The following is a 27,078-nucleotide window of genomic DNA, read 5'->3' on the forward strand; positions in this document are numbered from 1 at the left end:
ATTGCTGGTGGGAATGTAAAGTTGTACAACAATTTTGGAAAACAACTAGTTTGTCAGTTTCTGAAAAAGTTAAACATGGCTTTTTAACTTTTTAGTTTTTAGATTAGCCATAATCGTACCACTGCACTGCAGCCTGGGCAACAGAGCAAGACTTTGTCTCAAGGAAAAAAAAAAGTTAAACATGTATTTACAATTTGACCTAGCCATTTTATTCCCAAGTGTTCACTGAAGAGAAATGAAAGCAGTGACTCATGCCTGTCTCCTCAGCACTTTGGGAGGCCAAGGCAGGAGGATTCCTTGAGCCCAGGAGTTTCAAAAAAAAAAAAAAAAGAAGATATGAAAGCACATGCCCACACATAAGCTGTTACATGATTCTTCATAGCAGCTTTATTTGAAATAGCCAAAAGCTTTTAGAAACAACACAAGTGTCTGTTAACATGAGCGTGAGTAAACAAATTGTGCTGTATCCATGCGATGGAATAATGCTCAATAATAAAAAGGAACAAATATGTATGATTCTAAAAGTATTTATGCTCAGTGGAAGAATTCAGATGAAAGAGAGTACATGATGCAGAAATAGATTTTTATAAAGTTCAAAAATGTAAACAAATCTATAGTGGTAGAAAATACATTAGTGGGCTGGGCACGGTACACCTATAATTCCAGCACTTTGGGAGGCCAAGGTGGGCAGATCACTTGAAGTCAGGAGTTCCAAGACCAGCCTGGCCAACATGGCAAAATCCTATCTGTACTAAAAATACAAAAATTAGCTGAGCCTGGTGGTACACGCCTGTAGTCCCAGCTACTCAGGTGGCTAAGGCATGAGAATTGTTTGAACCTGGGAGGTGGAGGTTGCAGTGAGCTGAGATCATGCCACTGCACTCCAGCCTGGGTAGCAAAGTGAGACCCTGTCTCAAAAACAAGCAAAAAAAAATTTAGTGGTTGTCTAGGAAATGGGGTGATGTTGGATTACAAAGACTCATAAGAAAACTTTTAGGGTTGATGAGTTTGTTCCTTATGATAGTGATTATTACACTTTATGTACAGTTTTTTGGTCAATTATGCCTCAGTAAAGCTATAAAAATGCCATAAAGAACATTATTGGATCACTTCACACAATTGGAATATGGATGGTAGATTAAATATTACATTGATGCTGAATTTACTGAATTGATACCTATAACGTAGGTATATAAGAGAGTATCATTATTCCTACAGAGTAATTTCTAGGTATCTGACGTATTTAGGAATAAAGAGTCCTGGTGTATATAACTTATCCTCAAATGGTTCAGAAACAATGTTATGTGATCAGATATATACAGAGAAAAAGGATAAAGCACAGAGGCAAGGCTGGAATAGGGCAAAGCAGAGAAGGAGTGGGAAAAAAAGAACGACTCGGGAAAATGTTAACATTAGGTGAATATGCTAAGGGGTGTGCAGGTGTTTGTACCATTCTCGTAACTTTAAGTTTGAAATTATTTTCAAATAAAAGATATTAAAAATGTGTAATAAAGAAAGCATGGTTACTTACAATGATTCCATATTTGGGACATAAAATGTAATAACCAGAAAGAAAAGTTGGTAGATTGAACTTAATCAGATTTTTTTCTTTTTTTTTTGAGACGGAGTTTCGCTCTTGTTGTCCAGACTGGAGTGCAATGGTGCAATCTTGTCTCATCACAACCTCTGCCTCCTGCGTTCAAGCAATTCTCCTGCCTCAGACTCCCAAGTGGTTGGGATTACAGGCATGTGCTACCACGCCCGGCTAATTTTGTATTTTTAGTAGAGTTGGGGTTTCTCCATTTCTTGTCAGGCTGTTCTTAAACTCCTGACCTCAGGTGATCCACCCACCTTGGCCTCCCAGAGTGCTGGGATTACAAGTGTGAGCCACTGCACCTGGCTGAACTTAATCAGAATTTAAAAGTACTGTTTTTTTATAGACACCGTTAAAAAAATGAGAAGTGATAAAAAGATGAGATTAAAAAATGTCCATTAAACATGTGAAAAGTTGCTCATTATCATTGATCAGGGAAGTGTAAATTTCACAATATATTATCTACAATAAGTTATCACTACACTTCTATTGTGTGTGTGTGTATATATATATGTATATATATATATATATAGAGAGAGAGAGAGAGAGAGTGTGTGTGTGTGTTACGGAGACTGTTTTTTTTTTTTTTTTTTGAGACAGATTTTTACTCTGCTGCCCAGGCTGGAGTGCAGTGGTGCGATCTTGGCTCACTGCAGCCTCTGCCTCCCAGGTTCAAGCGATTCTCCTGCCTCAGCCTCCCGAGTAGCTGAGACCACAGGTGTGTACCACCATACCTGGCTAATATTTGTATTTTTAGTAGAGGTGGGGTTTCACCACATTGGCTAGGCTGGTTTTGAACTCCTGACCTCAAGAGATCCACCCACCTCGGCCTCCCAAAGTGCTGGGATTACAGGCATGAGCCACCATGCCTGGCCAACTTTGAATATATATATATACACACACACACACACACACACATCTATATCTATATATATAGATAGATATATCTATATATGTGTGTGTATATAGAGAATCTATCTATCTATCTATCTATCTATCTATCTATCTATCTATCTATCTATCGAGTGCTCCTGCTCTCTGTCAATAACAAGGCATACAGGAGAGAAAAAGGTGTCAATCTGTGTTCTTAAGGAGCTTACATTCTAGTGAAGGAGATACACTAAATAAATATTTATTTTATTTTAGTTTTTACTTTAAGTTCTGAGATACATGCGCAGAATGTGCAGGTTTGTTACATAGGTATACATGTGCCATGGTGGTTTACTGCACCTATCAACCTGTCATCTAGGTTTTAAGCCCCGCATGCATTAGGTATTTGCCCTAATGCTGTTCCTTCTTTTGTTCCCCACCCTGCCGAGAGGCCCTGGTGTTTGTTGTTCCCTTCTCTGTGTCCATGTGTTCTCATTGTTTAACTCTCACGAGTGAGAACACGTGGTATTTGGTTTTGTGTTCCTGTGTTATTTTGCTGAGAATGATGGCTTCTTGTTTCATCTATGTCCCTGCAAATGACATGATCTCATTCTTTTTTATGGCTGCATAATATTCCACGGTGTATATGTGCCACATTTTCTTTATCCAGTCTATCATTAATGGGTGTTTGGGTTGGTTCAAGTCTTTGCTGTTGTAAATAGTGCTGCAGTAAACATACGTGTGCATGTGTCTTTATATAGAATGATTTATAATCCTTTGGGCATATACCCAGTAATGGGATTGCTGGGTGAAATGGCATTTCTGGTTCTAGATCCTTGAGGAATTGCCACACTGTTTGCCACAATGGTTGAACTAATTTACACTCCCACCAACAGTGTAAAAGTGTTCCTATTTCTCCACAGCCTTGCCACTAAATAAATTTTAACAATAGCTACAGAATGTGTGATTGTTTGGATCAAAGAAGATGGAGGAGGGGCCTACTTCAGAGTGATCAGAGGAACCTTTAGTTGATGACATTTGAGAAGGTGCGTGAAAGATGAGAAGAAACCTGCTGCAGGGTAGAGCCAACCAGAGCCCAATAATAGTTTTCCTGCAACCAATACGTTTCCCTGGCTGCTAGACTTTCAGTGCTAAATGCAAGAAGGTCCTGCGCAAACTCAGAGTAGCCCAGCTCCTCCACTTGTGCTCTCCATTCCATCCCCTCTTGGTATCCTGAGAATTTAACTCCAGCTTTCTGCTGCATCATTCATATCCTTCTATATTCTAAATTATTCCTTGGCGCACAAATCTTCTAGTCTCTAATAGCTTAGGAAAACCCTTTACTGACCCTACATCAATTTTTATTTTTCTTCTTTTCTTCAAAGTTAGTATTCTCCCAAAGAGTTGCGCTCATTCCACTCTTACTCCCTCACCTCCCATTTACTTTTCAAACAACCACTTTAATGGGACTCAGCTCACATGACTGTTTAAACTTCTCAGTAAAGTTAACAAGAACTCCAAGCTCCCAGATTACTCATTACTGTCCTTACTCCAGCCTTTAAGCGGATCTGACAGTTAACCACACCCTTCACACTTGAATCACTGTTCTTTTAACTTCAAGGGCCCCTCTCCTGGTTTTCCTTCTACTTCACTGGCTAATTTTTTTCTGTCTCTAGTAGTGGCTTTCTCTAGGTCATTCTTGTAGTTAGGAACTCCTCTCTTGAGTTTCACAGCAACTCTCTGCCTTTTTATTATGACATCTCGAGCTTAAATTTAATATATCAAAAAGAAAATGCTCAATACTTTCTCCCTCAGCTTTACGTCCCACCATGTCCTGTAAGGAAATCTTTTCCTTCTGCAAGTTAAAGACCATTCACATGCTCAAACCAGAAATCTGGAAGTCATTTTTTACCTCTTTACCCGTATTATTTTATTGAAGCCCCAGGTCTTTGTTTTGTGTTGCTATAACAGAATACTGAAACTGGGTAACATATAAAGAAAAGAGGTTTATTTAGTTCACAGTTCTACAGGCAAGGAAGTTAAAGGGCATGGACCGGGCTTCTGGTGAGGGCTTCTGTGCTTTGTTATAACATTGCAGAGCAGAACAAAGGGGATGTGAACGTGTGTGAAGAGGGACTGAGCAGGAGGAGGAACCTCACTTTACAACAGCCCACTTGTGAGAACGTGAGTTAATCCATTCCCGGAGAACTAATCCCTCTGCTCCAGAGTGAGAACTCAGTGCTGTGAGAATAGCACCAGCGCATTCATGTGGGATCCAACCAGTGACCTAAACACCTCTCACAAGGCCCCACCTCCCGTCACAGCCACAATGGGGTCAAATTTCATTGTGGTGAAAATGAATGCCTTTTGGTGGGGAAAAGCGCAAACCATAGCAGCCTTCCTCATCTCCCTCCAAAGTATAACTCAGTCATCAACTTCCTTCTGTTAACTTCCACTGCACTAATTTATACTAATCAACAATAATCTCTTTCTTGACCTATTTTACATACTAACTAGCTTTCCAACAGTCTCCTTGATTCATTTCTTTACCTACTACAATCTGCTCTCTACATTCAGCCAGTGTAATTAATATATGTATTAACATATACATAATAATGATTATATGTGATAATAATCAACGTAATGTATATATTGCTGTGTGATATGCTTTGACTCTGCGTCCCCACCCAAATCCCATCTCGAATTGTAATCCCTACGCGTTGGGGGAGGGACCTGGTGGGAAGCGACTGAATCATGGAGTGGATTTCCCCCTTGCTGTTCTCCTGATAGTGAGTGAGTTCTCATGAGATCTGGGTGTTTGAAAGTTTGTGGCACTTCCCACTTTGCTCACTCTCTCTTTTGCTCTGCCATGGTAAGGTGTGCTTGCTTCTCCTTTGTCTTCTGCCATGATTGTAAGTTTTCTGAGGCCTCGAAGTCATGCTTCCTGTTAAGCCTGTGGAACTGTGAGTCAATTAAACCACTTTTCTTCATAAATTGCGCAGTTTCAGGTGGTTCTTCATAGCAATGTGAAAATGGACTAATACATTATGTTATATATTATAGTATGAAATATATGTCTGCAGCAGAGACAGTGATATTTACCATATATTTCCTCAGTTTTCCATATTTTCCAGCTTCTTGTAATTAAGTGATCTACATGACTGCCTCTGATCAATATCCAATGTTTATTTTAAAACAAAACTGATTGTGTACCCATGTTCATAGTATCATTCACAGTCACCAAAAGGTGCGGGCTACTCAAATGTCTATGAATAAGTGACTAGATAGCCAAAATGTGGTATATACATGCAATGGTCTGATTTCAGTTTTAAAAAGGAAGGCAATTCTGATATGCTACAACATGGATGAAACTTGAGGACATTATGCTAAGTAAAATAAGCTAATCAAAAAAGAACAATACCGTATAATTTCACTTGTATGAAGTAGCAAGAATAGTTATACTCATGGAAATAGAAAGTAGAACAGTGGTTCCCCAGCATTAGGGCAGGGGGGAATAGAGAGTTGTTTAATGGGTATAGAGTTGCAGTTTTGAAAGATGAAAAGTTCTGGAGATTGGTTGTACAACACTGTGAATATATTTAACACTACAGAACTCTGTGCTTTAAAATGTCTAAAATGGTGAATGTTATGTGAATTTTTAAACAATTTTTAAAAATGTTTTATGTTCTAGAAACAGTACTATGTCTCAGTCCTGGGCAAAGTGAGGTGAGTTATAGCCTTTGGAGACCTATAATTTTGAACATAGATGTTCCTTAGAAGCTAAATCTTTTTAAACAGATGATGATAAACCTGGAGGGTAAATTTAGATATAGATACTTTTGCATTTCTTCTTCGTATTCTCTGAGGGAATTTTAAGTAGTTGGCTCAACAAAATGCTCTTGAAACAAAATTGAAAATAAAAAATACCATGTGCCACAAAGGTAACTAATCTAGGTTTCTTCGGGGACCAGAACACCCTGCAAATATTAGCTTTGAAAATAACGTAATAAAGTTTATCTCCAACAGGAAAATACAACTGGGTCAGGTTTATTATTAGGTGTACCATAGTCCTTTTTTCACTGGGACCTCTGTGTTGTCTCTAGAGTAGAAAAGGTCTAATGTCTAAAAGAGCTCTACTATAATAATCAAAACAAAAGAGCAAGCCATGAAAAACTGTAACTAGGAAATCAGTACACACCCTTACTGGCTAGCAGGCAAGCAAATAAAAACGGATATAAATTTAAAGTACCGTAATATGACTGACGCACTAAAAAGATTACTGTCAATGTTCAGAACTTTCAGATTTGGGTAAACATTTATTTACACGTTTTTAATGGAATTTTAAATTGGTTTGGAAATTTGAAGAATTTTTCACAATCATTGAATCTTTAATTCTACATTGAGAATATATTTAAGAAAATAACACAAATATATTCAGAATTATTTTGCATTCACATTGATAGTTTAGCATTTAATATTCATTAGGTTGTTTAGTAAAAAAACATAAAGTTTACTTTTTAAAAAAATTAAGTATAGTGATTATTATTCTAAACTGCCTCAGAAAATAGAACGTTGATTTGTAGTAGCACCAAAGAGGGGAGGGAATATGCTATATAACATGTAAAGATTCTCTCTGTCAGTTAGCTATGAGATGCAAAATAGCATCTACTCACTAAGGAACTTTTGTGCTTCGTAGAATATCTTTGATATTTAGTTGACCCTTGGTTCTCAGAAAATAAGTGGCTTGTAATTTGACCTTTTGCTCTATCATATTTTCTTTTTTATAATCTGCTTGACTTTGATGAGTGTTTTTCCAAGGTTTCATTTGTTTTTGCAAGGTATTTTGCCATCCTTTCCTTCCATGATGTGATTCTTCAGGCCAAGAAGAAAAAGATGTGTCTGTAGTTAAAATTACCTTATCCTTGGTGTTTTTCAGTCTAGGATCACTATATGAAACTAATACCGTTACATTACAAGTAAGACAAGTTCCAATACTTTTTTTTTTTTTTCTCCTTGACCTGCAGAGATTCACCAACAATAGCAAATTACAGACTGGCTTGGAAAACACTCCCATGTTCCATTGGTATCTTCTTTTACAGTATTATTTAAATGTTTCATATTGCTTTGTTTTTCTTCCTTAAGTATTTGTAAGTTCATCAGCTCTGTGATGAACTTACAGAGAACTGGATATTCTCTATGGTACCCCAGCATCCAATTATGCATGTGATGTATGCACAAAACATTTTTATTGAGTGGACAAAATGTAACCTTTTTGATTGATTCAGGGAACTAAAATAAAATGATTCTTTAATAAGTACAGATTTTCTGAAGCACAGATGAAATTTAACTTCATATGATTCTGTCAAATGTGATAGAATGCACGTTTCCTGCTTAATGTGGTAATAGTCAAGAGAGCCAGAATACCCCTGAGCTGATTATCAAAGTAAGAAGAAAAAATCACAAATATTTGAATAATTTAAATCAATGCACAAACATCTAAATAATTATAACTGATTTAAATAATTAAAAATCCCTTATTGGTAATGATTGTCATATGGACAACCAAGAGTTGCACGAGTTATATTTTCTTTTTGTACGATTTGACTTGGCTGAACGCTAACTCTTTTTAGGACTGATTTAATTATTTATTTGTTCTTTGGTTCTGTGTTAATTTTTATGAGCTTATTATGGACTTAAATTCATTATAATTTATTTGTCCCATTACTTATTATACTTGAACCTTTTCTTTTTGCTTGGATGTACTTTATTATGTATTTGATTTCAGTATTATGTCACATTATTAAATAGTGCTTATTGTTACCACCACAAATGAAAGTAAAGTTGTGAGTTATACAATAATTAAAAATATATGTTTAATCTACTTGTAATCATCAAAATATGTGAAAATACATATGATTGCATTAAGATTTACCCCAATTTAATTTTGTTCCCTCTTTCAGCTGTCCTTGAAGACTAGTTACACTGGATATGCTGCTGTTCTTTACTTTGGGATTGCTTATACATTTTGTGTTCTTCGCCTCCATCTTTGACATTTATTTTACATCTCCTTTGGTTCATGGAATGACTCCTCAGTTTACACCATTGCCCCCTCCAGCGAGAAGATTAGTGTTGTTTGTTGCTGATGGCCTTCGAGCAGACACACTTTACGAATTAGATGAAAATGGGACCTCTAGAGCACCGTTTATTAGGTAAGCATGTACACTCATAAGAGACATCTCTTAAAATGTTATTCTGAGTTAAGTCAACTGCAAAATATCTTGCTGTTTATCATATACTGGGCACAGGGGTGATGATGAGAAAGAGAATAGGGCACTTGCACATTTGCCTTTGTCTTATGGATCAGCACTAGATGCCACTTTATTTCCTCCTAGGTGTTATTTCTGGTATTGTTGAAGCTGATAACGGCGAATTGAAATGGATAGGCTTAGCTGCTTAAGCTAACTTGTCCTAATTTCCCAAACGTGGCGCAGGACTCACAATATTATTTTTTGCTTAAAAAATAAATCTGCTGGCCGGGCATGGTGGCTCACGCCTATAATCCCAGCACTTTGGGAGGCCAAGGTGCGTGGATCACCTGAGGTCGGGGGTTTGAGACCAGCCTGACCAACATGGAGAAACCCCGTTTCTACTAAAAATACAAAAAATTAGCTGGGCGTGGTTGCGCGTGCCTGTAATCCTAGCTATTCGGGAGGCTGAGGCAGGAGAACCTAGGAGGCAGAGGTTGCAGTGAACCAAGATGGCGCCATTGCACTCCAGCTTGGGCAACAAGAGCCAAACTCCATCTCAAACAAACAAACAAAAAACCAAAAAAGAAAAAAATCTGCTGATTTTACAAAATAAAGACAAGCATAAATATTAATGAATTACTAATTTCAACGATGTTTAAGTAGGAAATATAGACTTCACATTAAAAACACAACCTTCCGTAAAAGAATATAGAGCCCTTTCATGTTTATATCACTGTTTAATGTAACTTTGGCTTCTATTAAGTCACTTTAAAAAGAAATATTTAATTTCTTGGACTTACAAAGGGCCTACAAACAATTGCTCTTTTTCTGATTAGTGGCAACTCCTGAAAGGCCTTCTAATGCTGTTGTGGAGAGATTAAAATCAAATTCGAGAGGAAATTTCTCTAACATGTTGTGTCTTCCCCCCATCCTCATCTGTCATCATTACCTACTGTCACTTTACTCTGTTTTCTTTCTCTTTTTTTTTGAGACGGAGTCTCGCTCTGTCAGCCAGGCTGGAGTGCAGTGGCACAATCTCAGCTCACTGCCAGCTCAACCTCCCAGGTTCACGCTATTCTCCTGCCTCAGCCTCCGGAGTAGCTGGGACTACAGGTGCCTGCCACCACACCCAGCTAGCGTTTTGTGTTTTTAGTAGAGACCGGGTTTCATCGTGTTAGCCAGGATGGTCTCGATCTCCTGACCTCATGATCCGCCCACCTCAGCCTCTCAAAGTGCTGGAATTACAGGTGTGAGCCACCACGCCTGCCCTGTTTTATTTTTCTTTATAGTACTTACAATCATGAAAGTTCCATGAGATTGGGAACTTATCCACTACTTTATCTCCAGTTCCTATAACATAATGGGCAATTAACAAATATTTGTTGACAGCTAGAAGAATGGATAAACTCGAATGCTGTGTTGAATTTTCAGAACTAAATTTATGATAGCTCAAAGAGATGCATAACATATTGAGGGATAAAAATAAATAAAAGAGTGACTCAAGTCAATAGAGGAATATTGTGGGAAAATAAGATCAAACCAAGGTTAAGTACAGTACACAAAAATGTGTAACAAATTTCAGAAATAATTGAAGTATTTGGGTGAATTTCTTAATTGCCAAAGGAAAGAGAGAAATATGCTTCATTTCAAAATTAAGATGATGAAAATATACTGGTAAAATATAGTCAACTTTTTCTGGTGGCACTTGTTTCTCCTTTGGATCTTATGGAAACTCTGTGGGCTCAAACAGTTGACGTTTTGTGTTGTGTGCCATTGTATATTTACAATGTCAGGAATCTTCTAGCTTCTTCTAAGCCTGTTTTTGAAAGGTTTTTTGTTGTTGTTGTTGTTTGTTTTGAGACGGAGTCTCACTCTGTCACCCAGGCTGGAGTCCAATGGTGCGATCTTGGCTCACTGCAACCTCTGCCTCACAGGTTTAAGCAATTCTCCTGCCTCAGCCTCCTGAGTAGCTGGGATTACAGGCCCATGCCACCACGCCTGGCTAATATTTGTATCTTTAGTAGAGATGGGGTTTCACCATGTTGGCCAGGCTGGTTTTGAACTCCTGACTTCCACCTGCCTCGGCTTCCCAAAGTGCTGGGATTAAAGGTGTGAGCCACTGAGCCTGGCTCAAAATTTGTTTTTTAAAAATGTGATCTAAACTAATGTTTTTAAATACAATATCTAAACTAATGCTTTTAAATAGAGTATCCACATTTCTTTATACCTCCCCTTTCTATTTAAGTCCAGTTTTCATTATATAACTCAAGAAGTTAAAGAATATTTCTCTGTTAATATTTGGTCCAGTGGTTTTGAAACTGTTTACTTATTATGTATGTATTTCACCAAAACTGCTTTTATTATTAGGTAAGTCAGTAGTAAAAGAACTGACACCAGTAGTTATAAATATTTTACTTTAGAATGTATTGAGAGGCAGATATTTATATTGAAAAATGTTAGTGATGAGTTTACTATTTTGTAACTTATTGCTCTGCTGGCCTTTCACCTGTAATAGCATCACTTGTAGTTTTGCTTTCTTCCCCAAATTTTGCAAATCACTGTGATACAACTTAAATAATGTTGACATCTTTTAGCAAAATAATCTTTCTGCCTGTTTTAGTCTCAAATTTGGGGATATAATTTAATTCCTAATTAGGAGTGTAGCCATTTTCCCTCCTCTTAGTTTTTATTTTAAGAATTTTTCAACTAAACAAAAGTTGAAAGGATTATGTGATGAACATCTGTATACCCTTTACCTGGTATGACAATTTTAACCTTTTTTCATAATTGCGTTCACCCTCTCCTGGCCCCTCTGCCACCCCCACCACAGCGGTGCCCATGTATATGTACCTAGTTTTAATTATTTTTTCCTTAACAATTTGAAAGCAACAAACTTTACCCCAAACACTTCAGCCTATATCTCTTAAATAACCACAATACTATTATCACACCTAATGCAATTTAACATTGATATCATGATATATGTTTTATCTCTATATAACAAGCCATCTCTATTTTGTGGCTTAAACCAACAATCATGTATTTTGTTTCATGATTCTGTGCCGTGGTTGAGTGGTTCTTCGTTTGGTCTTACATCAGCAAATTCATGCTGCTTCATTCAGCTGGTAGATGCTTGGAATGGGCTCAGCTGGAATTTGAAAGATTCCTTTCCTTCTTAAGTTTTGACTTACTTTTTTGCTTTTGATTCCTTCTCTAATAATCTTATGTTTCTAAAGCTTTATATGAGAGTATCTAATCATAGTCTGTGTTAACTATTTGTCTTTAATATCTTTTAGGAATATCATAATGCATGAAGGCAGCTGGGGCATATCTCATACACGTGTGCCGACAGAATCTCGGCCAGGTCATGTAGCTCTGATAGCTGGGTTTTATGAAGATGTCAGCGCAGTTGCCAAAGGTATTGTGTATTTGGACAATCTTATTAAATGAAACATCTGTCAAATAAATATTAGTCCTTTACCGCTTAATCATGTCACAAAGTGAAGGTATGTTTTGAGATACTTTGGACAAATGTTTTAGCATGCCTTACTGACATGAACACCCACTGGTATTGACTCCAGAATGATGCTTTAGTATTTCATTATCCTGTGTTATTGAAATAATTTGGGTTGGATGGAAGCATAATTTTCCTAGATATTATTCTTGAAAGTTCAAAAATAATTTTATATTTCATTAAGAAGTAAATTATCTATTGTTAGTTTTTTTAAAATAGTGGTATAATATACATAATATAAAATCTACTATTAGTTTTGCATTTTTCACTGACTAATTGTTATTATTTGAAGAATAGTTCTTTAGGGGCTTATTGTACCATGTATATATTACTATTACTGCTTGCTTGCTTTCTGAAGGATGGAAGGAAAATCCTGTAGAATTTGATTCTCTTTTTAATGAAAGTAAATACACATGGAGCTGGGGAAGCCCAGATATCCTGCCTATGTTTGCCAAAGGTAAGAGTTGCTGATTATGTTTCCTCCGATAGTAAATAGGGAATAAGTCAATATGGTAGTTTTCTGTTTTTATATACATACTGTATTTGTTAATTTTTACACATATTTTTACATGTTTAACATTTCTGAAATAGGGATATTTAATTACAGTGATAGATGTGTCTGTTTAATTGGCATTGTTTTTTTCCTTCTTAGTTATACTTGAAATATTGGCACATCATACAGTTAGATAGTATTTTGGATTCAATTAAATGGTATATGGCTCTATCACTTAACAGCTATATAATCTTGAGCAATTTATATAATCTCTCTGAGCTTCAATTTCCTTTTTATAAAATGTGATAATATTAGTTTCCGTCTCATAGGTTTATTTTTAGAATTAAATTATGTAATTCATGTGAAATATTTAGCATAGCACTTTTCACATAACTTCATTATAAATGGTGATGTTGAGGTGTGGTTCATTATACTTTGGCAAATCATTTTAAAAGTTAGTGGATATTCATATGAAGATTTAAACATTGGCCGGGCACAGTGGCTCACACCTGTAATCTCAGCACTTTGGGAGGCTGAGGCAGGTGGATCACTTGAGCTCCAGAAGTTGGAGACCAGTCTGGGCAACAAGGTGAGACCCACATCTCTACAACAAACAAAAAATTGGCTGAGTGTGGTGGCATGTGCCTGTAGTCCCAACTACTCAGGTGCCTGAGGTGGGAAGAGCACTTGAGAGCCTGGGATGTTGAGGCTGCAGTGAGCCATGATTATGCCACTGCACTGGCAACAGAGCAACACTGTGTCTCAAAAAAAAAAAAACAAAAGATTTAAGTGTTAAAATGTATAGTTATAATTCCTATTTTAATATATTGAATATGCCATATATTTTGGCATTTAATATAGATGGCATTTAACATATAATTTATTTAAATTGATATTTAATATATTGAATATAGCATTTAGATTTGTTGTTTATATGCATGATTCTGCAAACATTGGGATATCTCTTAATTAGAAAATTCATTTATATTATTTTCTAAAATCAGTTGGATGAATTTCATGTCATTAAATGCTTTTAAGTGGAAACAGAATGATTGATCATTTCACTTATCAGAAAGGATTTGTAACATACTTAGTCATGAGTGTAATTAAAATAATGGGAACTATTGAAGATTATTACGTGTCCAGGAAGCAAAATATATATTGAGAATTTTACAGATGATAGTCATAGAACATTATTATACTGGGTGGACCAAAGAGCCCCAAACTGTTTGCCATTTATATATTGCCTTCTTTGGAAAGCAGTTTAGTTTTTTTGGGAGTTGGTGGTGGTAAGGGTAGATTAAGTTGCTATGGCTTATCAAACTAACATTCTTGTTTCTGGCTACAATGGATGAGACAGGACCAATAATTGAATTAGAGATAGTCTAATAGGAATGTTCCATATCTTATGGTAAACAACAAACCCAGTCAGACCTTTTTATTTGGGATGTGGGAAGTAGAATGGCTGAGCTGTGGAATAGAGTCATTAGAGCTGAACTGGTGCTATAAAGATTGTATTAGTTTATTGTATCTCTTTGTTTTTGTTTTTGTTTTTCATTTTTTGAGACGGAGTTTTGCCCTTGTTGCTGAGGCTGGAGTACAGTGGAACAGTCTCAGTTCACTGTAACCTCCGCCTCCTCGGTTCAAGTGATTCTCCTGCCTCAGCCCCCTGAGTAGCTGGGATTACAGGCACGCATACACCACACACCACATCTATTTTTAATAGAGATGGGGTTTCATCATGTTGGCCAGGCTGGTTTTGAACTCCCGACCTCAGGTGATCCACCTGCCTCGGCCTCCCAAGATACAGGAATTACAGGTGTGAGCCATCACGCTAGTCATATCTCTTTCTTATTACCTGCAAGAGCCTATTAAACTCAGAAATTCACTAAACTGATTAGATTCTTAATACAGTCTTGCAAATGTATGAGATTATTATATCTGTTGACCCCTTCAAACTCTTTGGCAATAAGCAATATTTATTCTCTTATAAGTTGAGAAAAATATGCATAGTTTATGAATAAGAGAAGTGAAATATTTGAATTTTCTTCTTATGTTAAGAAGGTTTGTACACCACACATCTTCATCTATTTTAGACTGTAGCATTCTAAGGGGCACACATGTTTTGAATGGTTTAATCCTTAAAGGGAGACAACTGTTGTGCTTATTTTTGTTATATTGCTTATTAGAGTTGTGATTTTGGTGTGTTAATTAACATACAGTGAATCTGTGAAATTAAAATATGTTATTTTTGAGGACAAAAAGCAATAGAATACGTTAAAGTATGTAGCATGGTCCATAGGACATAATATACATAAATGTTAATTATTATTCCTCCCATTTTTCTCTTCCCCATCATAATGAACAATGCTTTGTGAAAATTCTGGTTACTCACAAAAATCTGTGAATGACTATCTCATATTTTATGATAGTTTAAAAGATTTTGTAAAAAAATTATTTTTTCCAAATTTCCTTTTCAGGTGCTAGTGGAGACCACGTTTATACATACAGTTATGATGCTAAAAGAGAGGATTTTGGTGCTCAAGATGCAACAAAACTGGATACGTGGGTTTTTGATAATGTTAAGGTTTGTGCTATTGAGTGGTTAATATACAAAAAGCATATTTTTATCTGAAGTATTGGAGACTGTATTTCAAGTTTTTTCTGTTTGCATGAGCTTTAAAAGTTTTATATTGTAGCATACTGTTCTGAATTCTAAGATTTAATTATAAAAAATTACACATCCTAAATAAACAAGAGAAGTTTTAAACTTCTTTGTTTCTATTAGTAAAATGAGCCCTAGATTAGGATTTAGGAAACCTGTTTTTCATTTCTAGTTTGTGATTCATCCTGGGTAAATTTTGATCTTTCATTGACCTTGGAATCAGTCTCTTGTAGTAATGGACCATGTGAGATATATGAAAGCCTTTGGGAAAATGCTGTTCAAATATAATACATTTATAATAACAAAGTGTATGATTTTTTAAAAAAATTATACTTTAAAGAAAAATTAGATAAGCAGATTATATAGGCAAAAACAAATTAGCAAATTGATCATAATAAAAATCTATGGTTTCTTTAAGTACTAGAGTTTTTTGAACATTTTATAGTGACAATTATCATAGTTTCATGAGGAATACAATATAATTTATATTCTCAAAAATTGTGTGAAAATCTCAATTGTGGACATTGTCTCTCTTCTTTTACCAGTGCATTATTCCTCATCTCCAAATAACAACTCATAATGCGTCCATTATAAGACGCTTTGATTGACACTTCTTTTTTCTAATAGTGTCTTTTGAACTGACTTTGTGGACTTCTCCATGATATAGCCATTTTTGTTTGTAAATGTACTCCTCAGTATATATCTGCCTTTTTCTTTGTATTTGCTTAGCAGAAATTGAGTGCTTTAAAATTCATGGCTAAACCCTATTTTTTTCCAAGGATCTTTTCCCTTGAAATTTTCTTTTTACTTTTAATATATACTTTTGTCAACAGGGAAAACTTTCACCTTAAATAAAATCTCTTTAAGAAAATGATTAACAAATTATTTTGCTAATCATCACTTCTTAACATAATGTACTAATATTAATATCTGCATGAAAGCCTTTGGCTTCTAATTTTGTATGTGTAGCTAGCAATTGATTCCTTGCGAATGTACATACTTAGCTGGTAGCTGGCCTGATTTTCATGTCTTTCTTCCTTTCTTTATTTCAACACTACTAGTCTTGACATGGTAGTGAACAGAAAAAAAGATTTGCATATGATTTCTTCATAAAATATGGTAGATATATATTAATCAAGTTATAATGAAAATATGAAGTCATCAGCATTGGTAAGTGATGTGAAGGAAAAATACAGACCAAGAATGTATCTTCAGAAAATTCTAATCTGGACTGGGTAGTTAGGGGAAGGCTAAGAGGTTTGAGATAATCTCAGAACAGGTATAGGAGACAAATGGGTAGGGATGGATTGGTATGGAAAGGTATTTCAGGCCAGCAGCATTATGTAAATCTTGGTCAAGAGTCAGCATAATGGATTTGAGGAAGTGAAAGAAGGGAGGTTAGTGTGGCAGGAGGACTGCCTGGGAGCCAGGTCTCAGAAGAGGCTAGAGAGTAAGTTAAGGGTTTTACTTTTGAACTTCATATCCTGGCTAGAGACTCATACTTAATTCAAGCCAAAGAGTTTCCAGATCCATGCAGTTTTCTGCTCACCTGTTTTTTGTAATTGTGGTAAAAAAAATACATATGCAAAATACAGAATTTACTATCTTAAGCATTTTAAGTGTTTGCAGACAGTCCCCAGCTTAACAGTGGTTTAACTTTTGATTCTTTTGACTTTCCACCAGTGCAAAAGCCATACATATTTAGTATAAACCATACATTGAGTACCCATACAACCATTTTGTTTTTTACTTTCAGTATAGTATTCAAAAATTATATGAAATAGTAATTATTATCTCACTTATCTCACATTATCAACACTTTATTAAAAAAGGGGCTTTATGTTAGATGATTTTGCCCAACCTTAGGCTAATGTAAATGTTTTGAGCATGTTGAAGGTAGTGTAAACCAAAAATAAAATTCTAAGCACCACCCCACCAAGCATCTCAATGAACTTTCTCAGCCAGGGCGCTTTTAAAAACTTTTAAAATGTAACCTGAGAGGCTGATTCAGGTCATGAGGGGAGGTGGGTGTCGGACATGCCTCATTATACCTCTCTGGCATTAACCTCAACACAGACCTTAAAGTCTAATAAGAAACATTTTACAACCTATTCTCTGAAACCTACTATCTGAAGGGTCCCTCTGCAAATAAGAACTTTGGATTCCACAATCTCTTATCTTAACCCAGACATTCCTTTGTTTTGATCCCAAGTCTTTAGAGAAACTCAACCAATTGCCAACCAGAAAATTTTTAAATTTTCCCCCAATCCCCACTTTGAGTTGTCCCACCTTTCTGAACCAAACCAATGTATTTCTTAAATATATTTGGTTGAAGTCTCATGTCTCCCCAAAATGTATAAAACCAAGCTGCACCCCAACCACCTTGAGCACATATTCTCAGGATCTCCTGAGTGCTGTGTCATGGGCCATGGTCACTCATATTTGGCTCAGAATAAATCTCTTCAAATATTTTATAGAGTTTGACTCTTCGTGGACAGTAGGCCAGACTAAGCTATGATGTTTGGTAGGTTAGGTATGTTACTGGCAGAAGGTATCTGAATTACTGGCAACAAATCCGTAAGGATCTGCAGCAACCTCAATTCTTACCTCCCCAGAAGAAAAACTTTGACTAGGACTATAAGGCAGAAGAAGAGACCAAGGCAGGAGTGGAATTTTATTTACAAAAGCTTTAGAACAGGAAAGAATGGGAAGTATGCCTAGAAGTGAGCACCGAGGTCAAGAGCAGTGTTTAATCTTGATCCTAGGACTTTATAGGCTGGCCCTTTTCCATGATTCTTCCCGTAGGGTGGGGAGCCCGCATGCGCAGTGCCCTCCTTAATGTTGGAAGGTGAGCATGCAGTGTGTTTAGAAAGTTGTACACACACCCATCCGAGGCTTTCTTTCCTTTTCTGGTGGAGTGCCCCCTGACGGGCATACTACACCATTTGGTTTCTTAATTCACATGCCCAGGAATGCATCTCTCTGGTGCTTGCATTCAGTTAACACTTTAGTGCAGCAAGTGTGGACCATCAGGAAATGGCCTCTCCCTGGTGCCAGCTGCCAATCTACTACTTTTAGAGAGGCAGTGTGATAATTGCTGAATCATCACCTGACATTCCTGGTAGGTTAGGGAAGACCCCTCTCTTGCCCCACTCATGCCTGTCTAACTACCTGTAACAGGTATATTACATGCATTTTTGACTTACAGTAGTTTCACTTTAGGCTGGGTTTATTGGGATATAACCCCATTGTAAGTGAGGAGCATCTGTAATTTAGTAATGTTAAGTATATTCATGTTGTTGTGCAACTAATCTCTAGAATATTTCATCTTGCAAAACAAACTCTGTACCCATTAAACAATAACTCTGGCCGGGCGCAGTGGCTCATGCCTGTAATCCCAGCACTTTGGGAGGCCGAGGTGGGTGGATCACGAGGTCAAGAGATTGAGACCATCCTGGCCAACATGGTAAAACCCCGTCTCTACTAAAAATACAAAAATTAGCTGGGCGTGGTGGCACATGCCTGTAGTCCCAGCTACTCAGGAGGCTGAGGCAGGAGAATCGCTTGAACCCGGGAGGCGGAGGTTACAGTGAGCTGAGATCGTGCCACTGCACTCCATCCTGGCGACAGAGTGAGACTCCATCTCAAAACAAACAAACAAACAAACAATTATTCATTTCCCCCTCCCCCAACCCCTGGCAACCACCATTCTACTTTCTATTTCTATGCATTTGACTACTCTAGGCACCTTATATCATAAGTGGTATCATACAGTCTATGTCTTTTTGTGATTGGCTTACTTCACTTAGTATAATGGCCTCAAAGGTTCACCTGGGTTGAATCTATTCACTTTAAAAATCTCAGGTCGTGCATCATCTTCTTTATTAGGTCTTCTGTGACTTCTCTTTGCTTTACCCTATTTCCACTTTGACTTAGATAACCCTCCTCTATATTCCCTTAATACTTTATTGGGTTATACTATAACTGTTCATACATTGACATATTCCCCTTCAATATACATCTTGTTGACAGAGATACTGACTTTTTCACACTGTTAATTTTAAACCCCTATCCGAGGCTGGGCGGAGTGGCTCACGCCTGTAATCCCAGCACTTCGGGAGGCCAAGGTGGATGGATCACTTGAGGCCAGGAGTTTGAGACCAGCCTAGCCAACATGGTGATACCCTGTCTCTACTAAAAATGCAAAAATATTAGCCGAGCATGGTGGTGCATGCCTGTAATCCCAGCTACTCAGGAGGCTGAGGCACAAGAATCGCTTGAACCCAGGAGGGTAGAGGTTGCAGTGAGCCAAGATTGTGCCGCTGCACTCCAGCCTGGGCTGGGCAATAGAGACTCTGTCTCAAACAACAACAACAAAACAACAACAACAACAACAACAACAACAACAACAACAATTCCCCTATCAGGGAATTGTTTGGTACACAAATAAGTATACTAACTTAGATTAGACCATACCTGTGTAATAGGGAAGAAAATAAAAGTTTACTTCTATCTTGAGTAAAGATAATGCCAACAGTAGGCAACTGAGCATTGATGCAGTCCAGGGTGCTATATTGGCTCCGCAGTGTCATTGACACTCAGTCTCCTGAAGTTTTCCTCTAACCTCAGAGCGTAAGTTTTATCTTCAAGGTTATGTCATGACTCAAGATACCCTTGGAGTTCCTGCCCTTATGTTAGTGTTTTAGGTCAACAATATGAAGAAGAAAAAAGGACCTTCTTTCCTACTGAATTATATTTATTTCAAAGAGCCTTAGATCCACATAGCTTTAAGACTGAAATATTTGACTTAAATCTTATTGGCCAAAACCACAAAGGCACATCTAGCTCCAAGAAAGGATTACATAGCTGAATATATTGTACCAGCCATAGAACAAATTATAGATATAATTCAAGTCATTTGCTCAGTTTTTTTGTTTTTGTCAGCTTTCAATTATGTGCTTAACTTTTAATTCTTTTCTCTTAAAGAACTTACCATTTTTATCTAGTTTTTAAATTTTCTTAGGGGTTAATTAGAATGTATATGAAAGTTAGGGGGCAATTTTATACTTTTGAGACAGATGACAGCAGGTTACATATTATATTAATTTATTTCTATTTTTGAATAGCTAGTTCTCTAATTGCACCATTTGTATTTTTTAACATAGTAATGAAGAATTATTTGAAAAAAATACTTAAATACTTCAGACTTTTGTTGAAAAATTAGGCCGGGCGCGGTGGTTCAAGCCTGTAATCCCAGCACTTTGGGAGGCTGAGATGGGCGGATCACGAGGTCAGGAGATCGAGACCATCCTGGCTAACAGGGTGAAACCCCGTCTCTACTAAAAAAAATACAAAAAACTAGCCGGGCGAGGTGGCAGGCGCCTGTAGTCCCAGCTACTCGGGAGGCTGAGGCGGGAGAATGGCTTAAACCCGGGAGGCGGAGCTTGAAGTGAGCTGAGATCCGGCCGCTGCACTCCAGCCTGGGCGACAGAGCGAGACTCCGTCTCAAAAAAAAAAAAAAAAAAAAAAATTAAACATCTCTTGTTAAAAGTTAACATCTTCTACAGTTAAAGGCATTTATGTGAACAACAAAGATGTATCTTAGATAGCCTGTTAACTTATTTTAAAATAATTTAAAAGTAGTCTTCATAGTTTTGAACCCATGTTCATGCATATATGAATACAGGGTGAATCATTTGCCTTAGAAGGGTTTATGAATCTAGTTTATCATCATTAAATTAGCATAATAATCTTCAAATTTTATTTTAATTAATTATTCCCAGCCTCACCCTGCCAAGTGGTATTTTATGAATTTGATGCTTTTCTGTTACATGATTTGAAGAACACATTCTAGTTGGGGCAAAGGAAGTAATGAGGAGGCTATTTGCAATGTTCTAAATTGGAGATTACGATTGGACTAGGTTGGTAGTACACAGGACAATGAGAAGTGGTCCAGTTCTGAAATATTTAAAAATAATAAATGATTCTTAAACTGATAACACTATTACTATTTTATTTTTGGCTCTTGCCAAAATATGTCTTCAATCTGCTGGATTTTATTAAGTTAGATGTGAGATTAACAACATTATGAGATCTCTATGAAATTATGATCCCCTTTCTAACACCTTTTTTTGGCCTTATAACAAACAGCTAACTCATTAAACATAGATGTCTGAGCTGATAGCAAAGACGTTGTGTTGGTAGGTCACAGATTTAAATAACGTGAGATAATTTAATTTTGTATTTATGCATAAATTTAAATGTTTTCATCAGTATTATTTTTAAAATAAAACAAATGAACTAAATATTTTTAACTCATTTGTTATATGTAGGACTTCTTTCATCATGCCAGGAACAACCAGTCTTTGTTTTCTAAAATAAATGAAGAGAAAATAGTTTTTTTCTTACATTTATTAGGAATAGATACAAATGGACATGCTCATCGACCATCCTCGAGGTAATTTAATGCACGCTATGTTTAATTGTATTTTTTTAGGGGAAACATCTATTCTATTGAACTTTTAAATTATTATAATGTTTTCTTTGGAATTATAACAACAGAGCTAATATTTTAAATAACTACTGTAATGTATATTAAGTTCTTGATTATATGAGATTTCTGATGTAGTGGTTTAAATCATATGTGCTGTATCCAGATGACACATTAATATAAGTAAAATATATCCTGTACATATTCTGTAGTCTTCATTTACTGAAGCAGAGAAAAAAATGATCTAAAATATCTATATATTTTAGAAATATTTTCAGTGAATCTTGAAAATAAAAGCATTCTATGGTATTAACTTTTATATCACCAAAAGATGTAATTATCTATTCCTTGTGTATTCCGTTTAATTAGTATTGTATCTAGCATATAAATTGTATAAATTTTTGTATACCATAATTCAGTAACACTCCTTATATATAACAGCAAATATTTTTCTCACTTTTGAAGACCACAAGTAAAAGGAAGATACCATGTTATACTCTTATTTCTTATTTTGCATTTGGTTTAGATTAGCCTAACAGTAGCTATGAAGCCTATTGGGTTAGCTACCAGTAATGAATACCTCACAATCCCCTTCTTAAACGTGAGGCACTGTTGTAATTGATGGAATATTCGTATCGAAAGAACCTTGTTCAGTTGTATGGCAATCTCAAATATAATATGTTCAAAGCGTGCTATTATATTTTATATCACAAGCACTTTAGGGAATGAAAATATTCTATACTTGAAATGATACTTTTAATGTGGCCAGAAAAGTATAGTTTATGTAGTGAGAGTGAGAGACATGAAAGTCATCTATCTCATTTAGGACCTAAAAGAGTTTATTAAAATATATTTGTTAATCAGTCCCCTTTATATCATTTTTGAAAACTATTTTGGGTTATTTTGCTTCATTAAAAGGAGAAAAAAATTATTTCAACAATCTAGAGTGCTCTGATTTTAAAATATTAACGATGAAATCTAAAAGCATTTCAGAAGTTACTGATTTTGAATGTAGTAAATCCACATTGAATACATTTGATTTCTCCAAATTAATTTAATTTGTTCCTCTGTTTCTTTATACATAGAGACTACAAGGATAATATTAAAAAAGTTGATGATGGAGTTAAAGAAATCGTGTCTATGTTTAACCATTTCTATGGAAATGATGGGAAAACAACATTTATCTTTACCTCTGACCATGGAATGACAGACTGGGGTTAGTGTGTCTTTAATTGATATGTACCTTACAATTGAAGTAGTGATAAATGTAGCTGGCAAATATTTTATGATGTTGAGAGGATTAGATGCCTTGGTATATATGAAGTGTCTAGCACATAATTTTGTGCTTAAAATGTTAGCCTAAAAAACAACTGATCTTATATAAAAAATATTTTCTCTAACTAAAAAACGAATATATTCTCATTTACAAATGAGAAACTAGAGGAAAGTGGAGAAGAAAATAAAAAGTAACTATTATTTATCTACAGAGAATTAAGTGTATATGTTGGCAGAGGGAGTGGTGTTCAGATGGTATTACTGAGGGACCGATGGCTGCTGAAATTCTGTCCCGGATAAGCCTGTGCACCCTGTGAGATTCCCAAGGCAAATGCAATGTGTGCACAGAGAACAAAATAAAGCAAAGATGAAATTTGTCCCCAAATCACAATATGAATTTCTAGTGATTTGAATTCCACTTTATAAAGGACTTCTTTTGGCTCTACCTGCCAGAGTGGCCTGGAAGAAAAAGACCCAGAGACCTTACCATCTTCTCCAGAACAGACTAAGTCTCTACTGCTAGCCCCAAGCTTGGGTGGTTACTGCCCAAGGGAGCTCTCTGTTCTTCCTGTCTGCAGTGCTACTCTGGCAGCAGCAACACTTCTTCCATGTCTTATTGTTATTATTTCTATTCTTTCAAACATAGTTACTCAGCAGGCATTCTGGTTTTTTGTTTTAGTTTTTGCCTGTTTGTTGTTGTTTCTCTAACTTGCTTTATAGGAATATTGCCAAACTAATTGTCATAAAAGGTTGTAACCATTTGGCAATGTAGTCACTATAATTAACTATATATGGATCAACTCTTCAAAACAAACTATTTAAAAAATATTTAGTTGTAAGTTAGTTGTTCTATATTTGTCTTATTATTCTTGGTATCTTATTTGTAGGTTCCCATGGGGCTGGTCATCCTTCAGAGACTTTAACTCCTTTAGTCACTTGGGGAGCTGGAATCAATTATCCCCAAAGAGTATCAGCTCAGCAATTTGATGATTCATTTTTGAAAGGTACAAGCATTTCTTTACTGTGTTTATAAATATAGCCTTTTAAAATAAGGACAAAGTTTAATTTTTTAAGAAATCACTTTTCAAATTTTAGTTGTAAATCCCTCATTTTGACATTTGTGCCATTACTGTTTCTATGCAAACACTACAAGGGATTGTTGGTTTTTCTCTTCTCAAAGAGCCATTTGTTGAACCCTTCCCAGCACACCACTGCTAATAACTAGACCTTTCTGAATGTCTCAACTGATAAACTGAACTGTTGAACATGTTCTTTTATTAATTTATTAATTAATTTGAATGTGAGGTAGAGTAAATAAAAATTAAATAAGAGGAAATTTAAGGTTTCATAGAGGTAAATTATCAGTTTGATTGAGATTTTTCAACTCAAGCAAAGTACATACTATCAGTTATAAAATCACACTACCTACAAGATATCTCTATTAGATAAAAAGCAAGAGGTAGTACTGAGCTATTTCAACCCTAGGCCCTAATGAAGACACAAGAGCACAGTGAATAAGGCACTCAATAGCATGTCTTCAGTAAGTAATGGTGCATTTTTCAGAGGGCGATTTCTTATATGTTTGTAAGTGCTGATGGAGAGCATCATGCCAAATCACAGGTCCACAGAGGAGACATTGACAAAGGGCCAGAACAGTGCAACCAGTACACTGTCATTATTATTTTCAGATTTATTTAGGTATGAAAGAAAAAGAAGCTAGAGGACTCTTTTTTTCATCTACTGTATATCTTTGAGATAGCCCCTGCTTTCTCAGAACTTAACATTCTAGTAGGAGAATTAAAGCAATTATAAACAAAACTTACACATTATGATAATTTTATGAAGAAAATCAGGGTGATATGATAAAAGAGGAGGTAGGACCAGGCTCCTTTCTCCACCCTGTCCCCCACAGTTTCTTTAGAGACAGGTTCTTGCTGTGTCTCTAAAGGAATGGAACAGGTTCACAGGCCAATCGTAGCTCACTACAAACTGGAACTCCTGGGCTCAAGCAATCTTCCTGCCCCAGCCTCCCAAGTAGCTGGAACCACAGATGTGTACCATGCCTGACTCAGTTTCCCATGTTTTTATTAAGATATTTAGCAAAGGAGGCAAAATGCATTAGTTTTAAATGTATAGCTTTATGAATTTTACCTGCATATATATGTACCACGTAATCTCCACCCAGATTCGCCATACATTTGCAGTACCCTAGAAGTTTCCCTTATGGAGCAGGATACATTTTATAGAGTGGGCTAATAGTACATCTCTTCACAGTTAGGATAAGAGGGAGCCATTCATATGAAGGTTAGGGCAGGAATGTTGCAGGCAGAGGGAATAGCAAATGAAGAGGCAAAAAATACAAAGAGCTTAGCTTGTTCGAGGAACAGAATTGGAAGGCTGATGTGGTTGAGCACTGTCAGCTAGGAGCAGAGTATAATGAGTTGAGAGGTTGGAGAGGTAAACAAGAGGTAGATCATTTGATGCACTAAAGCCTGGGTAAGGAGAGCATGAAGTACATTCTGAGTGCAGTGCTCTATCGTTAAAACCTGTTAGAGCATTGCCAACATTCCAGTTTGCCATAGGAGCTACCTTTCTGACTGCTCTGTGATAAATGGATTGGATTGGATCAAAATAGAAAGTAGGGTAAGTAGTATGTTTGTATTTATGAGATTTAACTTTATTTTGGCATTTGATTTCTCACTGAATTGATGTTTTAGAATCACATGATTTCAAGAATTGTCACAAAATAAATGCATTTTTTCTCATATGAATATTAAATATACATTTTAGAGAGAAGGAATGTGCACTTTTTCATCAACTGATTATTGTGAATTTTTGGCAGTTGACTAGTAGAGTCAGAAACATATTTTTAAACTTTAATTAGCTTATTGAATGAAATTTTATTATACAATATCTTATAACGCTTTTGGCAGTATATCCTAAAGCCATTAAATCAAAACTTGGTCTCTCATAATCACTTGTTTCGATTTCTGTTTGATGCAATTTCTGAATTTATGTGTAGCAAAATGGAAGAATGAGCCTATCTTTGAAGGCAATTTTAATAATAACTCAATATACTATGTTAACATTTGTGATTAGTGACTACAGGAATATCACAACTACAGTTTTAAGTGTTTTGGGAGCAACTGCCATCACAGAAAAAAAGAGAAGCTTGAATTAATTAACTTCCTATCAGTTGCCTTAATACTCTCTCAAACAGGATTGTAATGAGTTTTCAATGCTGACAGTTGTTACCATTGTGCTTTTTCACTTCCATCTTTCCTTCCTCAGCCTCTGATATTTTGAAACAATTATCTCCCAAAGAGCATTTAAGAAGCTTAATAAATCATCACAGGAAACACCAAATATTTACTTTTTAAAAAATTATTTAAAAAAATATACCTTTGCCTTTAAGCATGATTTTTATTCATAGTTGGCTTAAAATAGACATTTCTAATACCTATGTTTTCCATAAGTATTGGGCACTCCTAAAAATCAAATGATTTATTCTTTTTTAAATCTTAACATCAGATCTTGTGTCTGATTTTATCTTTCAGAGTGGAGATTGGAGAACTGGAAGAGGCTAGATGTCAATCAGGTATCCATTTTGATTTTATTACATTCAAATTTAATTTTATCTTCTATAAGGAGGTTAGTAAAAAACTATAAAAAATAGATAATATTGACAAATTCTTTTTCAAAACATTTCAGTTCCTAAGGGGAATTCTTTTAGTGCAAATATTTTAGCTCAACTAATCTCTCTTGTGGCAAAACAAACACAACTTCAAGTGAAAATAAAAGACTTTTTCCAAATAACGCTGGATAATTATTTGTTATGTAAATTGAAGTTCGCATGCCTGTTAAATTTCTGTGATTGCTTTTCATGATTGTATTGCTTAATTTAAGCACAGATCTATTAAAATTTCTGT

At 35.9% G+C, this 27,078-nt stretch overlaps 1 protein-coding gene across 9 annotated transcripts in view; it reads left to right on the forward strand.

The window, feature by feature from the left end:
* Positions 1-27,078, forward strand: part of LOC105477016 (phosphatidylinositol glycan anchor biosynthesis class N) — a 157,620-nt gene that overhangs the window by 21,396 nt on the left and 109,146 nt on the right. For 8 of the 9 annotated variants that reach the window (XR_011616842.1, XM_071085234.1, XM_071085235.1 and 5 more), the window contains exons 2-9: positions 8,425-8,673; positions 12,009-12,130; positions 12,585-12,683; positions 15,200-15,306; positions 21,717-21,841; positions 22,960-23,090; positions 24,037-24,153; positions 26,707-26,747. Coding sequence is in view for 8 of the 9 variants with exons in the window: in XM_071085234.1 (XP_070941335.1) it covers positions 8,453-8,673; positions 12,009-12,130; positions 12,585-12,683; positions 15,200-15,306; positions 21,717-21,841; positions 22,960-23,090; positions 24,037-24,153; positions 26,707-26,747 (963 nt within the window). In the remaining variant the exon portion in view is untranslated. Of the gene's footprint in view, positions 1-7,488; positions 7,548-8,424; positions 8,674-12,008; positions 12,131-12,584; positions 12,684-15,199; positions 15,307-21,716; positions 21,842-22,959; positions 23,091-24,036; positions 24,154-26,706; positions 26,748-27,078 lie in introns of all 9 variants that reach the window. The other variant, XM_071085233.1, reaches the window with a different exon arrangement.

This window comes from Macaca nemestrina, chromosome 19 (assembly GCF_043159975.1).
Source record: "Macaca nemestrina isolate mMacNem1 chromosome 19, mMacNem.hap1, whole genome shotgun sequence".
In the NCBI taxonomy this organism is placed as follows: Eukaryota; Metazoa; Chordata; class Mammalia; order Primates; family Cercopithecidae; genus Macaca; species Macaca nemestrina.